Source organism: Ascaphus truei, chromosome 1 (genome assembly GCF_040206685.1).
Source record: "Ascaphus truei isolate aAscTru1 chromosome 1, aAscTru1.hap1, whole genome shotgun sequence".
Taxonomy (NCBI): domain Eukaryota; kingdom Metazoa; phylum Chordata; class Amphibia; order Anura; family Ascaphidae; genus Ascaphus; species Ascaphus truei.
The window spans coordinates 112,307,313-112,329,459 of record NC_134483.1 but is presented as its reverse complement, the minus strand read 5'-3'; the positions used below and the strand labels follow the sequence as shown (position 1 = coordinate 112,329,459).

Below are 22,147 nucleotides of genomic sequence, written 5' to 3'. Positions count from 1 at the left end.
AACCTCTTGCTGGAAGACTGTCATCTGCTTAAGTGCCTCCTCATACTTCCGCTTTAGCGTAGCCACCCTTTTATCAGATTGGCTCTACTTTTCATCCATGGCGGAAATAGTAGCATTTGCAGTATCTAGCTCAGTCTAGAGATCGTCCAATTCTGTCCTGGCTAAAGAGTAAATTGTGAGCACATCTTTTTGTAGCCTCACGTTATTTTTCTGTAGCTCTGTGTAACCATCTTCCTTTTGTTTCAATTGTTCACGGAGTATATCACAGTCATGCCTGGCATTTTTCAGGGCATCTTCAGGGCTGGTCAAGGGATCGTCACTCACTGGTTCCGGCTCCACTTCCCTGGGATGGTTGGTTGAGGGTTCCTCACTGTTGGCACCGGACAGACACTTCTTTGGGGTACACGACTTCTGCCTTGGGCCCTCTCGATATTCGGTTAACCGCGGGACGAACTCTCCATTTTCTCTAGGCTGCAGGGCAACTCTGTCCCCCTTTTTCTCCACAGGATCTGCGGACGTGTCTGTTCCTTCCACGGTAAGTGAAGAACCGCTTTTCTTTTTCTTTTTCTGCTTTTTTGTTTTGGATGACTCTGTCCCATCCGGAATACTGGGGTCTCCTTCTTTATTTGATACTTTAGCAGCTTCATTATATACGCCAGGCTTTTCTTGCAGTTGCTTTAGCTGACAGAAATATTGGGTGATCTGCTGCTCCCGCTCTTTCTCTTGTCGACCATATTCGTCATCATAGAGGGTGGTCTTTTCTGTTCGTGCCGAGTTCAGGCACCCCCACCATTCTTGGGGTGTTTTGTGGATGTGACTCGGTTCGGGTTCCCCGTAAGAGATGTCTTCCTCTTTATTGGACTGGAAGGGCCACTCTTCTGTGGGGTAGGGTTCATTACAGGAATGCTGCATCTTGTCCTCCATTTTTAGACTATCAGGTGTCATTTTCTTCCTGACCTCAGGAGGCGCTATTGCAGCTGTTGCCACTGTATTTGCTAGAACCCTCAATTGTGGTAGTCCTACAGGTGGGCATATTTTGCTTGTAGAAGTCGTAGCTCTCACAGGCATCTCTGTAGACTTCTCTTTCTTGGGTAAGTTTTACAATATCAGCAGTACTGTGCATGCATTTTCTCTTATCAGGTATACAAGATGTGCAGTTGCTAGGTAAAAACGTCTATTTGCTTTACACCATTTACTTTCTAGGTATAATCTCTCATTAGGTATGCTGAATGTGTAGTTGCTAGGAAAAAACTTCTGTTTGCTTTACACCATTTACTTGCTAGGTGCAATATCTCCGCTTCAGCAACAGAATTTGGTTTTCTGCTTGAGTTCAGTAATTTTCAGTCTCATCCTTGGGTATTATGGCATTCACACTTCACACTTTGGGTGTCTTGTTTTGCTCCCAAGATACAGTAGAGGCAACGTTTATTCTAACATTTGCCGTAAACTAGCCGGGTTACATTCTGGGTATGTGCTGGGTATGTTCTGGGCTAGTTTGAGGCACGTTTAAGGCATTTCTGCATTGACTAACGACCCATAGGATTAACAAAGCAGGGATCCCTGGCAGTCCAATTCAGTTTGAATGGGACTGCCAGGGACCCCCGCTGTTAATCTGATAGGCCATTAATCAATGCAGAAATGCTGGGGCTAGTTTAAGGAAAGTTTAAGGCATGTATTCAGAATGTACCTGGGTGTTTCCTGGGTTTTTTGGGGAATTGCCACTGGTTTTTGTTCGAATAAGAGTTGCCTCTACTGTACATAGGTAGACTTTTTTTTTTTTTTACTTGCAGAAAAAAAACATTCTTTGCAGTGGACTATTTCTTTCATTCCCGGCAGGGTGACTCAACACTCAGCAATTGGCTTTGGAATACCTTTTATACAGTTCAGCAATCCCTTTTTCCCCTGTAGGGCAATTTTACACTCAGCATTTGTTTGCTAAAAATTCCCCTGCTTCAGCAGTCTTGTATCAATTTTCACACTTTTCTGCATATACTCCATTCACAGCTGGTAGCCCTATGCGGTGTGGCAACCTTTATTTGCAAAATCAGTACCGCTCGTGGGTTACCATCTGTATTCACTGCTTCAGCGAAACTTTTGAAAACAACAAACACCTATCCCTTTTTAAGGGCTGACTCACTTCTTGAACCCTGACTATGGCTGGAAGGCAAAACCCTTATTTCAATGACCATATTACACTTTGTGATAGGCAAATAAGGTTTAGCTGCTTCAGCAGTCTCTCTCCTCTTGGGATTGGGGAAAAGAGTCCATCTGTGGTTTTGTAGGTTTCAGTGCAGTGTAAGTTTCCTGCCTGGGTGTGTATCCCTTTAATTCTGATCTCTGCTGCAGGTGAATCTTTGTTTTTGTTGCTCAGGTTTGTTTGCAAGACTGTATGCAGGCAAAAGCACAAAAAAAATTCCACAGGCAATCTCCAGCCCTTTAAACTTCAAAGGCCCCTCTCATCCCACTTCTGACACCATATGTAGGAGGACATGTGCAGAGGTACACAATGGAGACTGTTGTAAGGTGAAATCATAACAAGGCTTTATTGTGCCTGTCGCTTAAAACACAGCAAAAAAGCCAACATAAGCGAAATAGTGAGCCAAACAAATAAAACCTATCTCTGCTTTGGAGACTATCTACACATATAGCTCAGCCCTCTCTGACTGGGTTGGTTAGCTAGGCTCTTTACCAGCCCCAAATATATAGCATGAAATAAGCAAATATAGAAAGTCTCATAAATGAAGTCTTATCTGTTCCTTGTGGTTTGGAGGGAAAATCTTCTCTGTCCCTGGTTCAGCTTCCTTTTCCTCAGGGTGTGGCAGCATTCAGGTTTAGATGTTTCCCCTGTGTCTTGAAAGCAGCTCTGCTATTTCTTCTGGCAGGGCTCAAGACAAGTGTCCCTTCCTTTGTTCACCCCAGTTGTGGACTAAGGAATCTCTGCCCTGTCTCCAAAGTTCAGCTCAGGTGTGAGCAAAAAAGTCTCACTTCCTGTCTCAAAAGACAGGCTTTTCTAAGCAATCAGGCAGGTGGTGTTAGTTAATTGCCTACCAGCAGTTAACCACCACACTGCTGGATGAGAGGCACATTTGTGAATAGGGATAAGTCCCCTGTTACACTAAACAAATGCTTTTATTTGTGCAATCTTTTGTGATACCCTGATCTCTTCTTCCGGCAATGTTACAATGAATAAAGCAAGCAAGGTTTAACTTAAAACAGTGCCTCCTGGAATGTTATTTGTGAGTGAAACCTATCCCTCTCCCCTGTGCAGTATGCGATTTATGACTTGGTGTTAAATAGTACCTGAATGTTAGTGATGTAAGAGTGTGTGTGTATGTATGTAAATATAAATTTATAAAGCGTCCACAGTGTATACAGCGCTTTACTAAAGGTGTGTGTGGAGTGGGAGTGTATACCAATGGTGTGGGTAGGTGTGGAAATGTAAGAGCGTTTTGCATTACTAAAAGTGTGTAGATACTATGTGGTCCCTATTGTTATATCGGGATGGAATAACATAGAGTATTTGTATGTGTAAGAGGCAGCTGTGTGTGCAATCATATGGCGCAGTATGTATAGACATGGCCTTTAGCACTCATGGGAAGAGAGTTCTCTTGTGTCAGTAATGACTCATGAAACTTCAGTCTCAGTTTAGGCCACCGCTAAGTGTCCCGAACAGTTGCATACATTTGTATTCATGCAACCGTCTCTCTTTCGGTGTTCTAAGATTACCTTTGAGTATGGCCACTTTCAGATCGTATTTATTTATAAAATGTTTTACCAGGAAGTAATACATTGAGAGTTACCTCTCGTTTTCCATTATGTCCTGGGCATAGAGTTATGATGACAGATACATAGTTACAAATACATGGTTACATTAGGTGAAATGGGTTATACATTATATATAAAGACATTGCATGAACAGTTAAAGAAAATATGTTATAGGCATACGGTTGCCAGGTGGCTTGTCCAAAAATACTGGACAAAATGGTGAAAGGTGCGATGCACGCAAGAATCGTTGATGAGGAAGAATGTTATTTATAAATGACCTGACTGTTACGTATTCTTTTCTAAATTTCACTCCAAGTATTCACCAATTTTTACCCCTTTATATCCTGTTTCGTAAAAAATCTTGGGAGGGAGTGCCCTTCCGAGAATTGTTTTAGGAAATAGAATATCAAATAGTGCAAATTGGTGCATGCTTTGAGTAAAATTTAGAACAAATTACGCAATGGTCTGATCATTTATAAATAACAAAATACAGGCACATGGCGAGCAATACTGATCTTAATGCTGTTCCCACAAATTCCAAGATTGTTGCACCCCTCCTCATCCTCTCTCTCCCCTTATCCTCTCACCCTCCCACCACCTCTCCTCATCCTCTCTCATTACCCCTCCCTTCACCCTCTCTCAACCCCTCCCTTCATCCTCTCTCACCCCCCTCCCATTATCCTCTCTTATCCCCCCTCCATTTATCCCCTCTAATCCCCCCTCCCTTTATCCTCTCTCATCCCCTCCCTTTATTCTCTCTCATCCCCCCTCCCTTTATTCTCTCTCATCCCCCCTCCCTTTATTCTCTGTCATCCACCCTCCTTTTATTCTCTCTCATCCCCCCTCCCTTGATCCTCTCTCATCCTCCCCTCCCTTCATCCTCTCTCACCACCCTCCCTTCATCCTCTCTCACCACCCTCCCTTCATGCTCTCACCCCCCTCCCTTCATCCTCTCTCAGCCTCCTCCCTTCATCCTCTCTCACCCCCCTCCCTTCATCCTCTCACCCCCCCTCCCTTCATCCTCTCTCACCCCCCCTCCCTTAATTTTCTCACCCCCCCTTCATCCTCTCACCGCCCTCCCTGTCATTAGCACCCCCACAGGACAGCCAGAGAAAACACACACACACACAAAACCATACAAGTACAAATACAAACACACCAGGACAAAACAAAACAAATACACACAGGACACATGACACACTGGCAGGACACAGGCCACATGCCTCCGGACACAGGACACACCGGCAGGACACAGAATCACCTCTGCTAAATGCTTTTCCTCTAAACTTTGGCCCCATCCCCAGGCTCCTGCCACCTCCTCCTGATTGGCTGTATTACACATGAAGCCAATCAGGATAGAGGAATCTGCCCAGCCCCCTAGCAGCAGCAGCCCTGCTCTATCGCTTCTCAGGGAAATCCCACAATTGGTTACTAAGTCCGGAGAGGTAATACGGCATACACATACATGTTCGTCCCCCCGTCCCCACACACATACATGTCCAGTATTATCTACCATTTTTTTACCAGACAGAGTAAGCAAATACTGGGCTGTCCGGTTCAATACCGGACACCAGGCAACCCTATTTAGGCATATGTAACAATTACAGACCATATTAAAAAATGAGACAGCTTTAGTTTTGAACGAACTTAAACTGGTGGCGGCTTTGAGAGTCTCAAAGCCGCCACCTGTATCCTGGCCTTTGTATTCTGCTGATTATCCACTCACTAGAGAGGTATGGCAACGTAATGTAAAGACATGAAATGACATTATTATTGCACTGAAATTATTTAGGGCCCCCTGATGAAGTGACTATCGTCACGAAACGCGTAGGGTGTTTCCGCAATCTATAGAGGACACTGTAGAGAGTCAGCAGTGTGGACAGTGTGGACTCTGTCATAATTTCCTCCCGTATTGAACGTTTGTGGAGCCTAAGAGGTTTGTGGCCGGTTTCCGCGTTCGTGGTGCAGTTCCAGGACTCCCGGTGACAGCGCATGTTACAGCCACGTCATCAGACTGCGACGAGACCAGCGGGTCAGGAATCGAGGCAGCAGTGATTGTGGCGGCGGTGTCCAAGCCGGGGAAGAACCTCGTGGAGTGCTCGCCTTAGAAACTCTGCACCAAGGGAGTGACTGAGCTGCTGACAATGCCATAAATCATATATTTTTTCGTGAGTAGGATTCCAATTTTACTCCATCTGGATTGGATCCCTTCAGCTTGTGTTCTTCATTTTAGGCATTGGTTTTGTCTATGTTGTGTTTATGAAATAGCACTGGTTTATTTTTTAGCTATTCTGTGTTTTATGTTGTTTTATGTAGTATCTGTTTATTGGTTTATCATTTCATTTGTGTCAGTGTTGCACTATGATCTTTTTCTCTATCTATTTGCATATGTCATGAGACTACAATCAAGATCCTATTCGACATTGTTTGGACACTAAGGACTGTATCATCTTCTGGTCAGACATTACCTTAAGGTTTATGGTTTATTTTAGGTGCCAGTATATTGTGTTGTTTACTGAAATTATTTATATTATTAAATAATAATAATGGGCCTAATAAGAGTAAATTCTTGTATTCATTGTACACTGATCAGAGCAGAATCACAAGCGGTCCGAATAAATATAGCAAGTGCTGACTCAAATACAATGTTACTTTGTTTATAAACCACAGAACGCTCCACAAACACACGGCTATCATGCATCTCTCATTCCCAGTGAATTGGTTGGTAAATCAGCAAAAATATTGAGATGCAATAATTTTTTCTAACGCAACATGCTGTATGGTCACAGACGTAATGACTATTACGACATTATGATGCCATTATTAAATCAGAATTTAGCGCAATAGGCATCTGATAAAAAATAAATAAGATGCATTTAAATGACATAAAAATTAATTCAAATAATTAAAAAAGCTAACTTTAAAAGTAAAGTATTGAAAACCCCCAACTCTAAAACATGAATTAATCGGTCCAGTTTAAATACCAGCAGCACTAGAGGATCAACCCACTGCACAAGATACATCCCGTTGGTGATACAAAACAAGACGACAATGGATTGCACTGAATAGCCCTTAAAACATCTCAAAACGTTGCCATCCTATTTGTGCAGTGTTCACAAGATGCATCTTCTTCAATACTGTGGTTGCCACATTATTGAATGTTTAAGTGCTGAAGATATAGTATACTTTGTACACATCTTACTTTGACGAGGGAGAAATTTCAATCCCGTACGTCAGATTCTTATTCTGTTTACAACTATTAAACCCATGGGATTACTGTAATTTATTGCTTTTTCTGTACAGCACTCACTTTCTGAGTGATTTAGGGGAATATTCACTAAAGTGCAATAGTGCTAACCAGACACTATCGTACAGAAACTTTTATTGACTTCAATGGGAGTTTCTGGGCAGTAGTGCACTGTGGCACCTTAATAAACCGCTACATCTTTATATGAAAGCGGATTAAATTGCCATTAGCCTGCTATGAGGGACGGTCCCCTTACATAAATGATGACATAGAGAAACTTGTCAGCTCTGCAATGTGGTGTTCACTCCTAATCCTTTCAAATCTGTCAGGAAGTTTCCTGGGGGAGACCTTTTAAATAGGAATCCATAAAGTTCATTACTAGAAACATTTAGGCCAGCTCAATCAAATGTAGCACTTTTTCCCTCCAGCATGAAGGGACTACTGGTGCTGGCGTTACCTTTAGTCTCACAGAGAGCTGAGCCTCCGCCACTGGGAGTCTGGGTTAACAAATATATAAAGTGGCAGCGCCTCCACCTGTACAGGATCCCAATTATATGAGATAACCCCTAACAGGAACCAATAATAACAGCTCACAGATTATGCAATAACCTTATACTGTCATACAGTATATAAACTAATCAACACAGAGGATATAATAACTCTACTGGTTACAGCTATTACAGTTATCACAAGCCGCGCAGGGCTTTGTCCCACCACCGTGTACCCCACACCGTGTCCCCAATACAAGACGAGTCCCGGAGTCACCTCACCCTCTGAGTGTCCCCAAAAGATACCCTCCCTTCTAGGCGTGATCAGCATCTTACTGTACAGTAGTATGGTGAAGAGGTACCTGCCGGGTGTGTCTGCCGGGTGTGTCTACACCCGGGCCTGCTGACAAGGAGAAGTAAAGGGATCCGCCGGTCCTGCGATATTCTCCGCCGGCCGAACATCTCCCACTGAAGTGACTCTTGCGGTGATATTCGCTTCCTGTCTTCAGTCTGGTCCTAACCTGGCTAACCACTAAAGTCAGGGTCCCTAACTAATGGGGCCTTCCCTAGAGCAGCCACATTCTAGGGTGAGTTGGGCCTAGCTGGGGCCTATGGGGTCTCTGTCCTAGTGCTGAGGGCCACAGACCCCTGCACCTACACGCCTTCCCCCCTCTGAGTCCCGGCTCCAACTGCCTTCCTTGTTTAAACACGTGGAATGTAACTGCCTCTGCAGAAGATCTCTGGCGCGTGATTGGCTCCCTGGCATCATGTGTCACATGCCCTTATGCCTGCTGGGGACCATGAGGGACCGGGTTACATCAATAATATATTATGAAATAAAATGAGTCTAAACCCACTGACAAACATATATGAAGAAGGTATATACTGTATGTGCGGCTAGACACTTAGTAAGCAGGTAAAGTATGACACGAATCAGGACCACAGTTTATTTAGGACTGATGAGGCTAATAAAATGTTACGGTAATAGTGACTTTTACTTTTGATCACCATAAAAATACATAGATATTTTTGAGGCACAACACATTAGAATCATAAAAACACCGTATGAATTTACTACAAGAAGTGTAAAAGCATGTACAAAAATACATAGCTAGAGAATAGATTTAAACACAGTGGGGCCTATGCAGAGAGCAGCGAATTTTAAAATTGGCGAGTTTAATAAAAAGTAGCTTTTTTGGAGAGTTTTATTCTCCATATGCAGAAATGTGCGAATTCTGCAATGTTTAACATGAATGCGTGTGGCGAGTTTAAATTGGCGAGATGCGCGCTGCAGAAATGTGTTAAAAAAAAATCGCGCCTTTTTTTTCCCTTTGCTATGGCCGCGAGCGGCAGCTTCTTGCCAACTTTTCCTGGCGAGGCAAACAGGAGACAATCGCGCCATTTTATTGGCGCGAACAGCCGCTAGATGCCGTTCACGCCTCTCTGCATAAGGATATTTTTAAAACTGGCGAGATGGAGGTTCTCGCCAGCCGCGAGGCGAGTTTTAGAAATAGAAAAAAAAATTGGCGCGTTTTTCGTAACTCGTTATTTTCTGCTGTTTTCTGCGCGATTTTCTCCAAAAAATGGCGAGTTTTGAAATAGCGCTGCTCTCTGCATAGGCCCCAGTGTGTTTCTGAATGACAGAACATAGACCAGAGAGAACTAAAGTTGACCTAAAATGTTGCATATAAAACACAACCCAATAAAAATGTAACTTCTTTATAAAGAACACTTTGCCAAAAAAAAGCAGTGACTACTTAATGGTTAAAATCTACACTCTGTACAAAAGGCGAATCATGCTTAAAGGCAAATTCCTACATACAAATCAAATCTATTTAGCTCTATTAGAACAGACGAGACAGCAAGTCATTGTTCGATTAAAAAAAGCGAGTAATGTACACACACACACAAAAGTGCAATTACAATATACAATTTTAATAAAAATATAAGAAAGCAAGATTTTCTGGGTGGGCGCGGCGCTTACAGGGGCCCCAGGCTCTTCCCCAAAGCATTTAAATTAAAGGCCTCTGTAAGGTCCCTTATCTTGACTCCGGTGGCCTCTGGCGATGGCAACGCGGCTTCAAATGAAGCCGCAGGGTCACATGGCGCCACGTTGCCATGACAACGTGACATCACATGATGTTGTGACATGAGAACACTGGAGAAAAGGTAAGGAGGGGGGACGCGAGCAGGGAGGAAGTGCAGGCAGGGGGGAGCACTAGAAAAACTTTGCGCACCTCTGACATAGAACATACAACTCTTATGTAAATTGAGACAGAAAACATTCTGCAATGTGAGTAGTAGATTTGAGCAGATCTCAGAAATCTACTATAAGGGTGTGAACAGTGTAACCAAAGTGTAACATTCTTGAAACCACAGGTAATTAAAGTGACATTCTGATGTACATCAGCAGAAATAGCAATGCAAAAAGCCGCCACTTAAGGACTGTGCTGGGTTACACCACAAAAGAAAATGGTAAAGAATACCTTGCTAGTCCCACTTGCACGCGCTGCTGCAGGTTCACTGACTCCAGGGCTTGTAGGTTTTTTCTGTAAAATAAAAATAATTAAATATTACGGTTAAAAACACATATAGTTGGGGAACTGATGGCCCTCTTAGTCCAGCAAACAACTAAATCGATATTTAGGATTTAGGTAATTAGTCCCTAAAGTGTTGCGATTACCAGAATAACAAACTGTACGTCTCCATGGTAAGACAGGATGTGCATTTCAGAGAAGTGCCTGTTATCTCAGCAAGTGAAGGAGTTAAATGATAGCAGCATGTGGGAGAAAACAACAAATGTATTACTGCCTAGTACCATTTAGCATACAACACAAGTAAGCAGTATAAGAAATATGTTCAATGAAAGATGTCAAATATATTGAAATTATCTCTCTCCAAACGTGCAGCTTAATAATTAGCCCATGAATATGTGATTTTTACAAGTTTTTTCCATTTGCATACCGCACGGAACTGCAGTCGCATAAAAAAACGGTGTTTCCGCATGATTTGGTCATGAAGAAGAGCCTAATAATTACAACAACACACAAATCCAAAATGCACTTAGACTTTAATTAATAGGCCCCATCGTCACATAACTTAATGTTAAAGCTTGTGCATAATGTAGTCACATACAGAATGAGCTTTTATATCTCTGAAAGTATAGGATGGGTATAGGGTGACCAGATGTCCCGGTTTAGCCAGGACAGTCCTGGTTTTTAAGTGACTGTCCTGCTATCTCAACAGTTTTTTTAAATGTCCCGGTTTTGCAGAGAAGCAGGGGCTGCCGTGTGCAATATCTCCTCCGGTCAGTAGGTGGCGCTGCACAGCTCCTCTCCCCAGATGCAGTGTACTGTCACTGGGAAGGTAAGAGGTGTGTGTGTGTGTGTACACATTGGGGGGTCGGGGGAGAGACACATTGGGGGAGGGGATGTAGTAAAGCATGGGGAGGGAAACATGGGGGGAGAGAGAGACTGTGGGAGAACGGGGGGGGGGGGGGAGAGAGATTGGGGGATTGTGTGTGTGTTTCTATTTTTACAACTGGGGGGGGAAGAGAGACACATGGGGGGACACTAAAGAGACACGGGAGGAAGATACTGGAGGGAATGAAAGAGAGATAGACTGGGGGAAGGAGAGAGGCACACTCGAGGAGGGAGACACTGGCGGTGAGAGAGAGGGACTGAGGGGAAATAATTAATAATACCGCATAATTGGAGACGCTATTAGATAAATACCATTTATAATATTTATTTTTAAGTGATGTAATTTGTTTTATAATTTTTTTGTTAATGTGTCCTGGTTTTCACTTTTTAAAATCTTGTCACCCTATATCAGCATTATTACAAAAATGAACAACATCTACTCAAATGGTACCAAAAATGATGTACTGAGAATGTCTCCTACTGGAATTCAAACTGCTTTTATGTCTATGTTTTTTAGCTATTGTTTAGTTGAACCAGGATTAGTACGGGATATCTGGCACCAGGGCCGCCAACAGAGGGGAGGGGGGGAGCAAGGACACCTGTTCTGGGCCCGGCGGCTGCGGGGGTTCTAGAAGTTGGGCCTGGCAATATTTGCATCCGGCTGTCGGACTCCGGCTCTTTCCCGCTGCAGCGGGCCTCCCAATCTCCTCCCCTGCAGCGGACCCAGCCTGCTGTGCATGCCCTGCCACCGCAGTTGGGCCCAACCACCCGGAAGTCGCCAACAGCGCTCCTCAGCGACATCAAAGCTGTATTTGGCACACTGGGATTGGCAGCAGCAGTGATTGACAGGTCAAGTCGAGGGATCGGAGAGCAGGTAAGTGACACATGGGGGTTGGGTGCTGAGTTAGGCCGTGCCTATAGTGTCGTCGATGGCGAACTTATGTTTAGCCGGGCGGCGGGGTCGTGGGATTCCGGCAATTTGATTTGTTCAAGGGCCGTCACGTGAACCTTCTTCAATGTGGATCAGCACATCCCCTCTCCCGCTGTGCTCGCGCGCTCATGCGCGTGCACACACGCTCTCCCAAGCTTTGTGCTTGGGGAGACAAGGGAGAGATACTTTCGTGCTGAGAGCAGGGTCACAAGATCCTGCTCTGACAAATGGGAAGTGAGAGGGCGTGTTTTACTCTCCTGTCACACACACACAACACAAACACTGAATTCAGCAGAGAGAAGTGGAAAGGAGGGGGGGGGCAAACGGACTGAGAGGGGGGGCAAACGGACTGAGAGGGGGGGCAAACGAATAGAGAGGGAGGGCAAACGGACAGAGGGGGGGCAAATGGACAGGGGGGCAAACGGACAGGGGGGGCAAACGGACAGAGGGGGGGCAAACGGACAGGTGGGGGCAAATGGGCAGGGGGGCAAAATGAGAGCTGCAGTGTGGTGGTGGGGGGGCAAACGGAGTGGTGTGGTGGGGGGAGAAGGGAGAGAGAAAGAGGGGGAGAAGGGAGAGGGGGAGAGAGAGGGGGAGAAGGGAGAGAGAAAGAGTGAGGGAGAGAGAGAGGGGGAGAAGGGAGAGAGAGGGGGGGGAGAAGGGAGAGAGGGGGGGGGGAGAAGGGAGAAAGAGAGAGGGGGAGGGGAGAGAGAAAGAGCGAGGGGGAGGGGAGAGAGAGTGGGGGAGAAGGGAGAGAGAGGGGGGGGAGGATGGAGAGAGAGAGAGAAGGGGGATAGGGGGAGAGGAAAGAGAGGGGGGGGAGAAGGGAGAGAGAGAGAAGGGGGAGAGAGGGGAGAGAAATCAAGGGGGGGAGAGAGGGGTGGGCCGGGTGAAAGAGCGCGAGGGGGGCAGGGGAGAGAGAGCGCAGGGGGGGAGAGAGAGTGCAGGGGGGGGCGGGGAGAGAGAGCGCAGCGGGGACGGGGGAGAGAGCGCAGGGGGGGGGGTGGGAGAGAGGAGGGATGGCCGGGAGAGAGAGGGGGGCCGGGAGAGAGAGTGCAGGGGGGGAGCGGGGAGAGAGAGCGCAGGGGGGACGGGGGAGAGAGAGCGCAGGGTGGGTGGGAGAGAGAGATAGCAATGGGAGGGAGAGAGAGAGCAATGGGGGGGAGAGAGAGCAATGGGGGGCGAGAGAGCAATGGGGGAGAGGGAGAGAGCAATGGGGGGGAGAGAGAGAGAGCAATGGGGGGAGAGAGAGGGGGAGAGAACGAGAGCAATGGGGGGGAGAGAGGTGAGGGGAGGGGGGGAGAGAGAGAGATATATATAGAGAGAGATATACACAGAAACACAGACAGCCCCTATACAGCCAATGACACCCCCCCTCCCGTAATAGCCACGCCCCCCCGCTCCTGCTCTAAATATGTTGCAGGACAGCGATCGCTCATGCTTGGTGAGCTGGTGACATCACCGCTCTCGAACCATGAGCGAGCTCTGCGGCAGCGGGGCCGCAGCCTAAGTGTGTGAGTCTGTGTGAGTCTGTGTGAGTGAATTAGAGAATGTGTGTCTGTGTGTGAGAGATACACACTGACACACACATACACAGTGACAAAGTGCTGCTGAAGGGTGCAAAGGGGAAGCCGGAACACCCCACCTTCTGTTCACCTAACAAAATGCTACCTCAAAAGTGTTTTATATTTTTGTCCACACCTAGTAATAAAGAAAAGTACACTACTTCTTAAATCATCAGTGAAGTACTTGCTTCATTTATGCCTCGCTCTTCTGACGCACCAACATGTCCCCTAATTTATGTTCTATACTGCACTTGCTCCTATTGTATTCTGAAAGTTTGCCATTATTCCATGTACATTATATGATCTGTACAGCAGGGAATCCCAAATTCCCATTGTTTATTTTCCTATTTAACGCACCTGTTACATTTCTGTAAAGCCTGCATATATTGGTGGCGCAATATAAATAAACATACCTGTATACTTGCAAATCCCAAGGTGACATTAAACTGCAAAAGTTTAAATGATATACTGTAATAGACGTTTGAACAATAATACCTAAATATGGCACACAGCACCAGTAACTAAGTGATATACATCTGCACATATGTATGTACGTGTGTATACAGTACATTACCTGAAGAGACAGGAAAAAGAATGGGTTTGAAATTAAACAAGTTCAAGGGTGAAGAAATTAAAATGGTAGTACCGTAGGCCGGACATCTCGCAAGAAGAAATGACCATGGATGGTATTCGACTGGATAAAATGGCGCGATTCAAACTACTAAGATTACAACCAAAAGTAAGATGGGAGGATGAAGCCAGAAATGTGTTGGAGCAGCGTGGAGAAGAGAAGCTTGCAATCGCAGTACCTGGAAGATCATTGGGGAGGCCTTCATCCAGCAGTGGATTGACAAAGGCTGAAGATGATTATATATATATATATTTATTAGTCTGTGAGGTTCCCTAGAGATCTAATATACCGGCACAGAACGAGGGATTATCACATGAAACTGATTTATTGGGTCCTAAGTGCACACATATGCCCGACATTTCGGTCCCCAGGGGGGACTTTCTTTATGGGTGGGCATCGTGGGCATTTTGGACCCAATAAACCACTTTTATGCGATAATCCCTTGTGCTGTGCCGGTATATTGGATCTCTAGGGGTCCTCACAGATTGTAACTATTTACCCTTTACCGTGCACCACACTATCATTTCATTGGCAGCTGTATTTTTCATAGTGAGCTTTGCATTCCATAAACTTTATTGCAGAGAAAGAAAATCAGTGCCCTTCATCAGATTTATCGCTATTAACCCATTTACAATCAGGAGGGTCCACAACACACACCGCAGCGCAATGTATTTCTGACCTCTCTGGCAAGGAATAAGGTTAATGAGACCTCCCCACACACTGTATATACTCTCTAAACACACTGCTCTTCCTCTTCTAATTACCTCCATGTGATCTGGAGAGGAGGAGGTATATTGCTGCTCCTCCTGGAAATTCCTAGCTCACATTGTGCAGGATAAGGAAACACCTGGGCTCTTTTCTTCTTCAAACCCTCTTTCTATTACAACAAAATCATTTGCAAAGGAAAGAGCATGTAACGGCCAATTACAGATAAAGTATTCGCCGAGCTGAAGAGGCCTGCAATGCAGAGCAATGGCAGACGCTGCCCTGTCTACTCAATGGTGCGTTAGCTCTCTCACTTCACCATTGTACTTTGATTAAACCACCTTTAACTTTTTACATGGAGTTGCCCTGTACTTATTTCCTTTTCATGGATGGACTTTGTGCTGTGCTCCGTTGCTCCACTATTTCTGTATGCTGTCTACTCAATATATCTTATTTATATTTGAAAAGTTACAAAAAATGTGATTCCATTTAAATGTGTATGCTTATGTTTCTGCAAATACATGTAGTTTCTCATATGGGCTGAAGGAGTGGCTCAGTGACTGATAACAATGACACAGAGGGAGGGGAGCCTGGTTCTTGTTGACTTCCTGTGACCTTGGGCAAGTCATCTTTATCACCCGGTGCCCCAGGCTCCAAAAACATGTATTGTAAGCTCTATGTAGCATGGACTCATACCTGCAAAAATGGTATGTACCAAGCTGCATACACTGTCAGCACTATACAAGAAATACAATTATTATTGGAACTTACATAAGGAGCACTGAAAATAGTGAACAGCATCTGGAGTTGAATGTCACATTGATTACTGTATATTGGGATCTCCATCTGCTCCATTTTAATCAGCAGAAAAGGAGAATCAGACTAAGCAAAAGTATAGTATTTATCAGTCTCCACTGTGAAAAATGGCAGATAAAAGTTTAATTTTATGTATATCATTTATTTCATCTCCGGGGACCCCCTGCTTCTGGAGATACAGCTAAACCCCGTTATAACGCGCCTCGCTATACCGCGATTCGGTTATAACGCGGTTTTCCCCGTGGCTCCCGTTTAAAAAAAAAAAAAAGATTTTTTTTTTAAATTATTTTTTTTTGCACACTGCACACACTGCACACACTGCACACACTGCACACACTCACTGCACACACACTGCTCATTGCTCACACTGCACACACTGCACGCACACTGCACACACTGCACACACACTGCACACTGCACACACACTGCTCATTGCTCACACTGACACACACTGCACACTGCTCACACTGACACACACTGCACACACACTGCTCACACTGACACACACTGCACACTGCACACACACTGCTCACACTGACACACACTGCACACTGCACACACACTGCTCACACTGACACACACTGCACAGACACTGCTCATTGCTCACACTGCACACACTGACACACTGCTCATTGCTCACACTGACACACACTGCACACTGCTCACACTGACACACACTGCACACTGCACACACACTGCTCACACTGACACACACTGCACAGACACTGCTCATTGCTCACACTGCACACACTGACACACTGCTCATTGCTCACACTGACACACACTGCACACTGCTCACACTGACACACACTGCACACACACTGCTCACACTGACACACACTGCACACTTCTCACACTGACACACACTGCACACACACTGCTCACACTGACACACACTGCACACTGCTCACACACACACACAGCAAGGTAACCCAACCTCTGTGGTGCCTCTTCAACATTAACCCCCTCACAGCCAGGGGAAAGGGTGTCCGAGCGTCCGGTGTGTCCCCCTCCCCTCTAGGCTGGTGTTACGGCCCGGGGCGGGGGGTGGGACATCATTATGCTGTGGGGGGGTGGCGGGGCCCTGCGCTGCGGCTGAGTGGCAGGACGACCCTGCGCTACGGCGGGCCCTGTACTGCTGCGCGAGGGCCCTGTGCTGCGGCGGGGGGGGGGGGGGTTAGCGGTCTTCCGGAGACTGTGCTTACCTGTCTCCAAAGCAGCACATCCCGACAGCGATCACATTAGGCACCCCTCACGTTCGCCGTGCGCATGCGCATGCGCCGTGCGGCTCGTGAGGTGTGGATGTTCCCTGCCAGTTCCCTCTGCTCCTCCTGAAGCGGGGACCGGAGGGGCACCCCCCCTCCCATCCCGCGGCCTGTCACGCGGTGACAGGGGGAAGCGGGGACCGGAGGGACATCCCCGCTCCCATCTCCTGTCCCGCAGGATGAATATGCGCTGATGCGGCGGCCATTTAAAAAAAAAATTAGCGCGACCCCGTTACTAACACGGTGGTCTCGGGGTGGACCCCGAGGACCGCGTTATAACGGGGTTTAGCTGTACTTACCTCCGTAGTAGGTGCCGGCAGCTGCTGCGTTCAGCTAGCAGGGATAACGTAAGAGCAAAGTTTCAAATCTCCCGCGCCCCGCGGGCCAATAGGAAGCTGTGACGTCATCCGGTTCGGCTTCCTATTGGCTTGTGTGACGCAGGAGCTTTAAACCTGCAGGAGATACCGGCACCCCCTTTGGAGGTCTGTATCTCGGGAAGCAGGGGTTCCCCAGAGCTGAACTTAATGGAATTTAGCCCCAGAGTCCCCCTGATCCAATCCTATGTTAAAAATAATATTTAAAAAGTGCATTAATGGCTCCTTCAAACTATAAAAAACAATGCTTACATTTTCATTTACTCCCCCACAAATGACTGCAGCTGGTGTCCAGACGCCCTACAGGAATTACAACAAGAACTAGACTGGAAGTAATGCAGTTAACTACTGTATTTTTCTATTAGGACTACGCTATTTTTAAAACTAAAGAGTTATTTTCAGCCGAAGAACACCCTTGGAATTACTATTATTAGTCCTATTATTATTATTTTTATTATGGTATGAACTAAATTGAAACCAAATTCATAATTTTCACAAGGTTTTGATAACAGGAATGAAACTGTATAGATAATATAAGCATTATTAAGATAAAGTACTGAAATGGTAACTGAGATCCATTCACGGGTTGAACCTCAGTATTTGAAAAACTCAACGATTTTTGATCCCATATCACGGCATGTGTTCAGATATCTGCATGTGGGAGGGTGTGAGAATGCATTTTAGTATCTAAATGTTAACCTGAACCTACATGTTTGCAAATACAGCTCAACCCCCTTATAACACTGTGCTTGGGGTTCAAAGAATCACATTGCGTTATAAGCGGATCGCGTTAGAAATAATGTACAACTGTATGCATTGTACAATAAAGTATTTAAGATACCAATAATCATGTTGTAAAGTATTTATAAATACGAAAATTGGGAGCCACGCTTGCATCGCGTTATAAGCGGATTCGCGTCGTAACGGATCGCGTTGTAAAGGTGTTGAGCTGTACCAAGACCATACATATGCCCTTAAAAAAAAGGCATCTAAAGCATTCAATATTATATACCCACTTGAAAACAATTTACTATTAGATCTATTCTTTTCCTGTCTAATTAAATCATAGTGTTCACCCAAAGTATTAATAACAACGTCCAACAAAGACCTGTATATAGGAACTCAATTTGCTGCCGTTTTCTTCAAATGAACATTACAGACAATTAAATAATTATCCAAAACCAAGTAGTTCTCGAATAAACCAGCTGTATATAGTTGACCGTTTTCTAATAATATAAGTTTACTAGGACGGGGTACTCCATAAGACACCTGCATTTACTAAGCAGTGCAGGAAGGTGTTTTATGGAGTATATGAAATATAAAGCATGGGGGGAAAAAAACTTTAAGAATATGAAATTCAGATCTTTAAACAACATAATCTGTGATTAACCACTAATACTTCACATCACTATAAACTGGTAATCCCCAAAATGGTTGATAATCCTTTGCTATTAGAAGAGAAAAGCTTTAAATACATAAATATTGGTTGATGACATGTGAATGTTATATGTTGTAATACATAATTCATGTTGTTTACATGAATAATGACAGAGTGTTAATTGCAAGTGGACATGGGCAAACATTTTGCCAAAGTTTGAATTTGCTGCTACAGAGGCTTTTTGTTCACAAGGTTGAATTTTCGTGAATCTAACTATGGAAAAGCGAAAATTGTATTCAAAGTGAAGCAAATGTAAAGAGTTTGCTTCTGTGAACTTAAAAATAAAAAAAGAAACAGTGAAAAAATAACAAAATAGAGACTTTATTGAATAACAAAAGACTAGAAGGAACTTTTGCGGGTTTTGCGAAGATATGAAAGGGTTTGTATGAGAGTCTGCGGGCCGGACTTTGACACATTCACCCATCACTAATTGCAATTACAAAATATAAAATAGTTAGGAATCAGCAGAGGTGGAACGAGGGCGGGGAGAGCGGGGCAGCTGCCACGGGCGCAGGCTGATAGGGGGTGCAGAAGTCACAGCCGCTCACTGAAGTGAGGAGGATAGGAAGTCGCACGGGGCAGTCACAGCTGTAATCACCAGAAGTAGGGACCATCGGCATTTCATGTACTTTGTACCTTTGTACAACAGTTGATAGAGGAGAGGGAGAGGATGGGGGAGAGAATGGGGGGGGGGAGCGATGATGGGGGTATAGAGGATGGGGGTATAGAGGATGGGGGGATAGGGTGGGGGAAGAGAGGATATTGCGGGGAGAGAGGATATGGGGGAGGAGAGAGGATATGGAGGGGAGAGAGGATGGGGTGAGAGGCGGGAAAAAAGAGGGAGGGAGCGAGAGGTGAAGAGAATGGGGGAGAGCGGGAAAGGGGGAAGAGGGAGAAATGGGGGAAGGAGAGAAAGATAGAGGGGGTGAGTGATCGGGGACAGACCCACAGGGCCACATACAGGGGCTCAACAATCTGGGCCCCGGTGGTGCCTTGGCTCTATAAAGTGGGGTGGGGGAGGGCAGTTGGTGGAACTTGCCCCCGCCTCTGGAAATCAATGTTATTTAACTAGTCTCTTTCTCGTTTCAGAAATTCTCTAAGACTCAAAATGTGACACAGAGAGAGTGCACTGCGCTTCGACCTGTTGTAAGTCACAGGATGTCATCCACCTGTACATATATATCATCTTTTGTAAGAAAACAAACAGGAAGGCAAAAGATTTAGATGTGATACATGCACGTTAAAGAGAGAAACTCCCCACAACATCAATTTAACTTGGTGTACAGTACATAATACATCATCATTAAGTAGTCTCGTCCCTCTCACTGTAATGAATGTAGTAAATATATCTCAATGTCTTTGTTCTGCAGAGTTCTAGTGGTAGCATTGTGTTTTTTCCAGAAGTACATTTGTTGTAGGAAGTGATACATGTTATTGAATCAACACAGGCGCTCATCATCAACTGTTATGCACAAGTCAGGATGAAACGTATCTTGTCAACCTTCTGAGACAATTCAACAAACACAAATCCACATCATTAAAGTAGATAAAAGACTCTTGAAAAATCAGATATCCTGCATTATGGACAATGTTTTCAGCATGCAAATCCAACTCTGTTTTAGAGATGTAGGGAGCAACACAACAGAGCAATTTTGGAGCCAACTAGTGTCATTTAAATGTTACATCTCGTATGGTCTAATTAAGGGGAGCGCAAACTTTTAGTGCTGCGCCCCTCTGTCTCTCTCCCCCCGCTCTCGCGCCCCCCGTCTACCTTCATCCGCGTCAGATAATGCTGCGGGGTCATGTGACGTCGCGTCACGTGACCCGCGACATCATTTGACGCCGATGATGTCATGTCACATGGCGATGACGCCACGTTGCCATGGCGACAAAACACAGCCGGCTGAATCCCGGTAAGTAAACAGTTGCAGGGGCCTCACGTGAACCCCCAGCATTTAATTTAAATGCCTGGGGGAAGAGCGTGGGGCCTCTGCAACTGCCCGTGCACCCCCCAGCAAAATCTCCCGCCCCCTTGAGGGTCGCGACCCCACTTTTCACACCGCTGGTCTAATTCAATAATCGCTAAAGCCGAGAATACTGAATCAGGCCCTTTGTGTCGGCGTATCAAGGTTCTTTGGTTTAATTATGATTTGTGTCAGTCAGCATATGATTTAAGGTGTGTCAAGTGACAGAATTATTTGAGAGACGTTATATAACACATAAACGTAAGTTGCCTAGAGGCTATATTCAACACCTCCCTCTCTTTCTCTATTCCTGTTAATGATGTTACTAAAAGTTGCTGTTGCCTCCTCTGCAATATTGCAAATATACACCTGTTCCCCTGTTGCAATGCATGCCAATGTTCCCTACTGTATTGATTACTGAAACATTATTTTATTCAGGGACCTCTGCCTCACTCCTCCCCCTCTTACAATCTAGTAAAATGCGGCTCGTAGGCTGATCTCCTGCTCTTCAAGGCTCGTAATTGCTTCTGACCTCCTAAAATCTCTCTGCGGCTTTCTATTATTCTCTGTATGAACTACATAATTCTCCTCCTTTCTTATAAGGCTCTACAATCCTCTGGTTCTCCATATGTTAAGTCTGATCTCTCGGTACACCTTTACTTGCCTCTTCCGAGCGACCCAAGGTTGTCACATCTTTGCACCTTTAACCTCTACAACTCTCTCCCATCTTAGACCTTTGTCACTCATCTCTCCTTACCTACAGTATGGCACGATCTTCCACTCAACATTTGTCAAACGCCTTGTCTTCCATTTTTACATCCCAGCTGAAAGTTAAATGAACCATCCCATTAAAGTATTTACTGTATGCCCACACTGCTGACTCCAGGCGCATTTTACCTCCCTAACTTGCACTTTATCTATAAATCTCCACTTAGATTGTAAGCTCTTCAGGGCAGGGTTTCCCTTTTCCTTTGTCATGCACTTTATTTTCCCTGTATGGAAATGTTGACAAGCCATGTGTACACTGTTACCCGCTATATGAATAACATCATATATACATACATGTATATTACAATGGGATGTATTGTATAATAATAGGCATGGCTCATACAAACCACTGGCCCACACTGTGGTAAGTGGAAAATTGGGAGGATGAGTGGTGATAAAACGGAGGCTGCTGCACAACCACATCATAAGCAGGGCTGTCAATCATCTCATAGCACCAGCAACTTGATACCAATTTACTTGCATTTAAAAAAAATCCATTACATAGGTATATGTCTTGTGATTAAGAATTATATGCAGCTCACTCAATGTATGGTTTGTGACCCAGGACATTTTGATAATTGAACCCTTGCTTGGGAGACAAAACATTTTATATAGCTTGGCTTTTCAGTTTATAAAAAAACTAATGTTTTTCTTGCTAGATAAATACTGACATCTCTTATTACTTAGTAACTAATCATCAGTGTTAAGCATGTCCCAGATCTTGTCAGTGTCGTTCTGCTGTGATTCAGAACATTGTTTTTTTTGTAT

At 44.9% G+C, this 22,147-nt stretch overlaps 1 protein-coding gene across 6 annotated transcripts in view; it reads right to left on the bottom strand.

The window, feature by feature from the left end:
* Positions 1 to 22,147, bottom strand: part of CAST (calpastatin) — a 106,478-nt gene that overhangs the window by 56,856 nt on the left and 27,475 nt on the right. For 5 of the 6 annotated variants that reach the window (XM_075593356.1, XM_075593342.1, XM_075593347.1 and 2 more), the window contains exon 3: positions 9,987 to 10,049. In XM_075593356.1, coding sequence (XP_075449471.1) covers positions 9,987 to 10,049 — 63 coding nt within the window. Of the gene's footprint in view, positions 1 to 7,862; positions 8,166 to 9,986; positions 10,050 to 22,147 lie in introns of those variants that run through there. The other variant, XM_075593377.1, reaches the window with a different exon arrangement.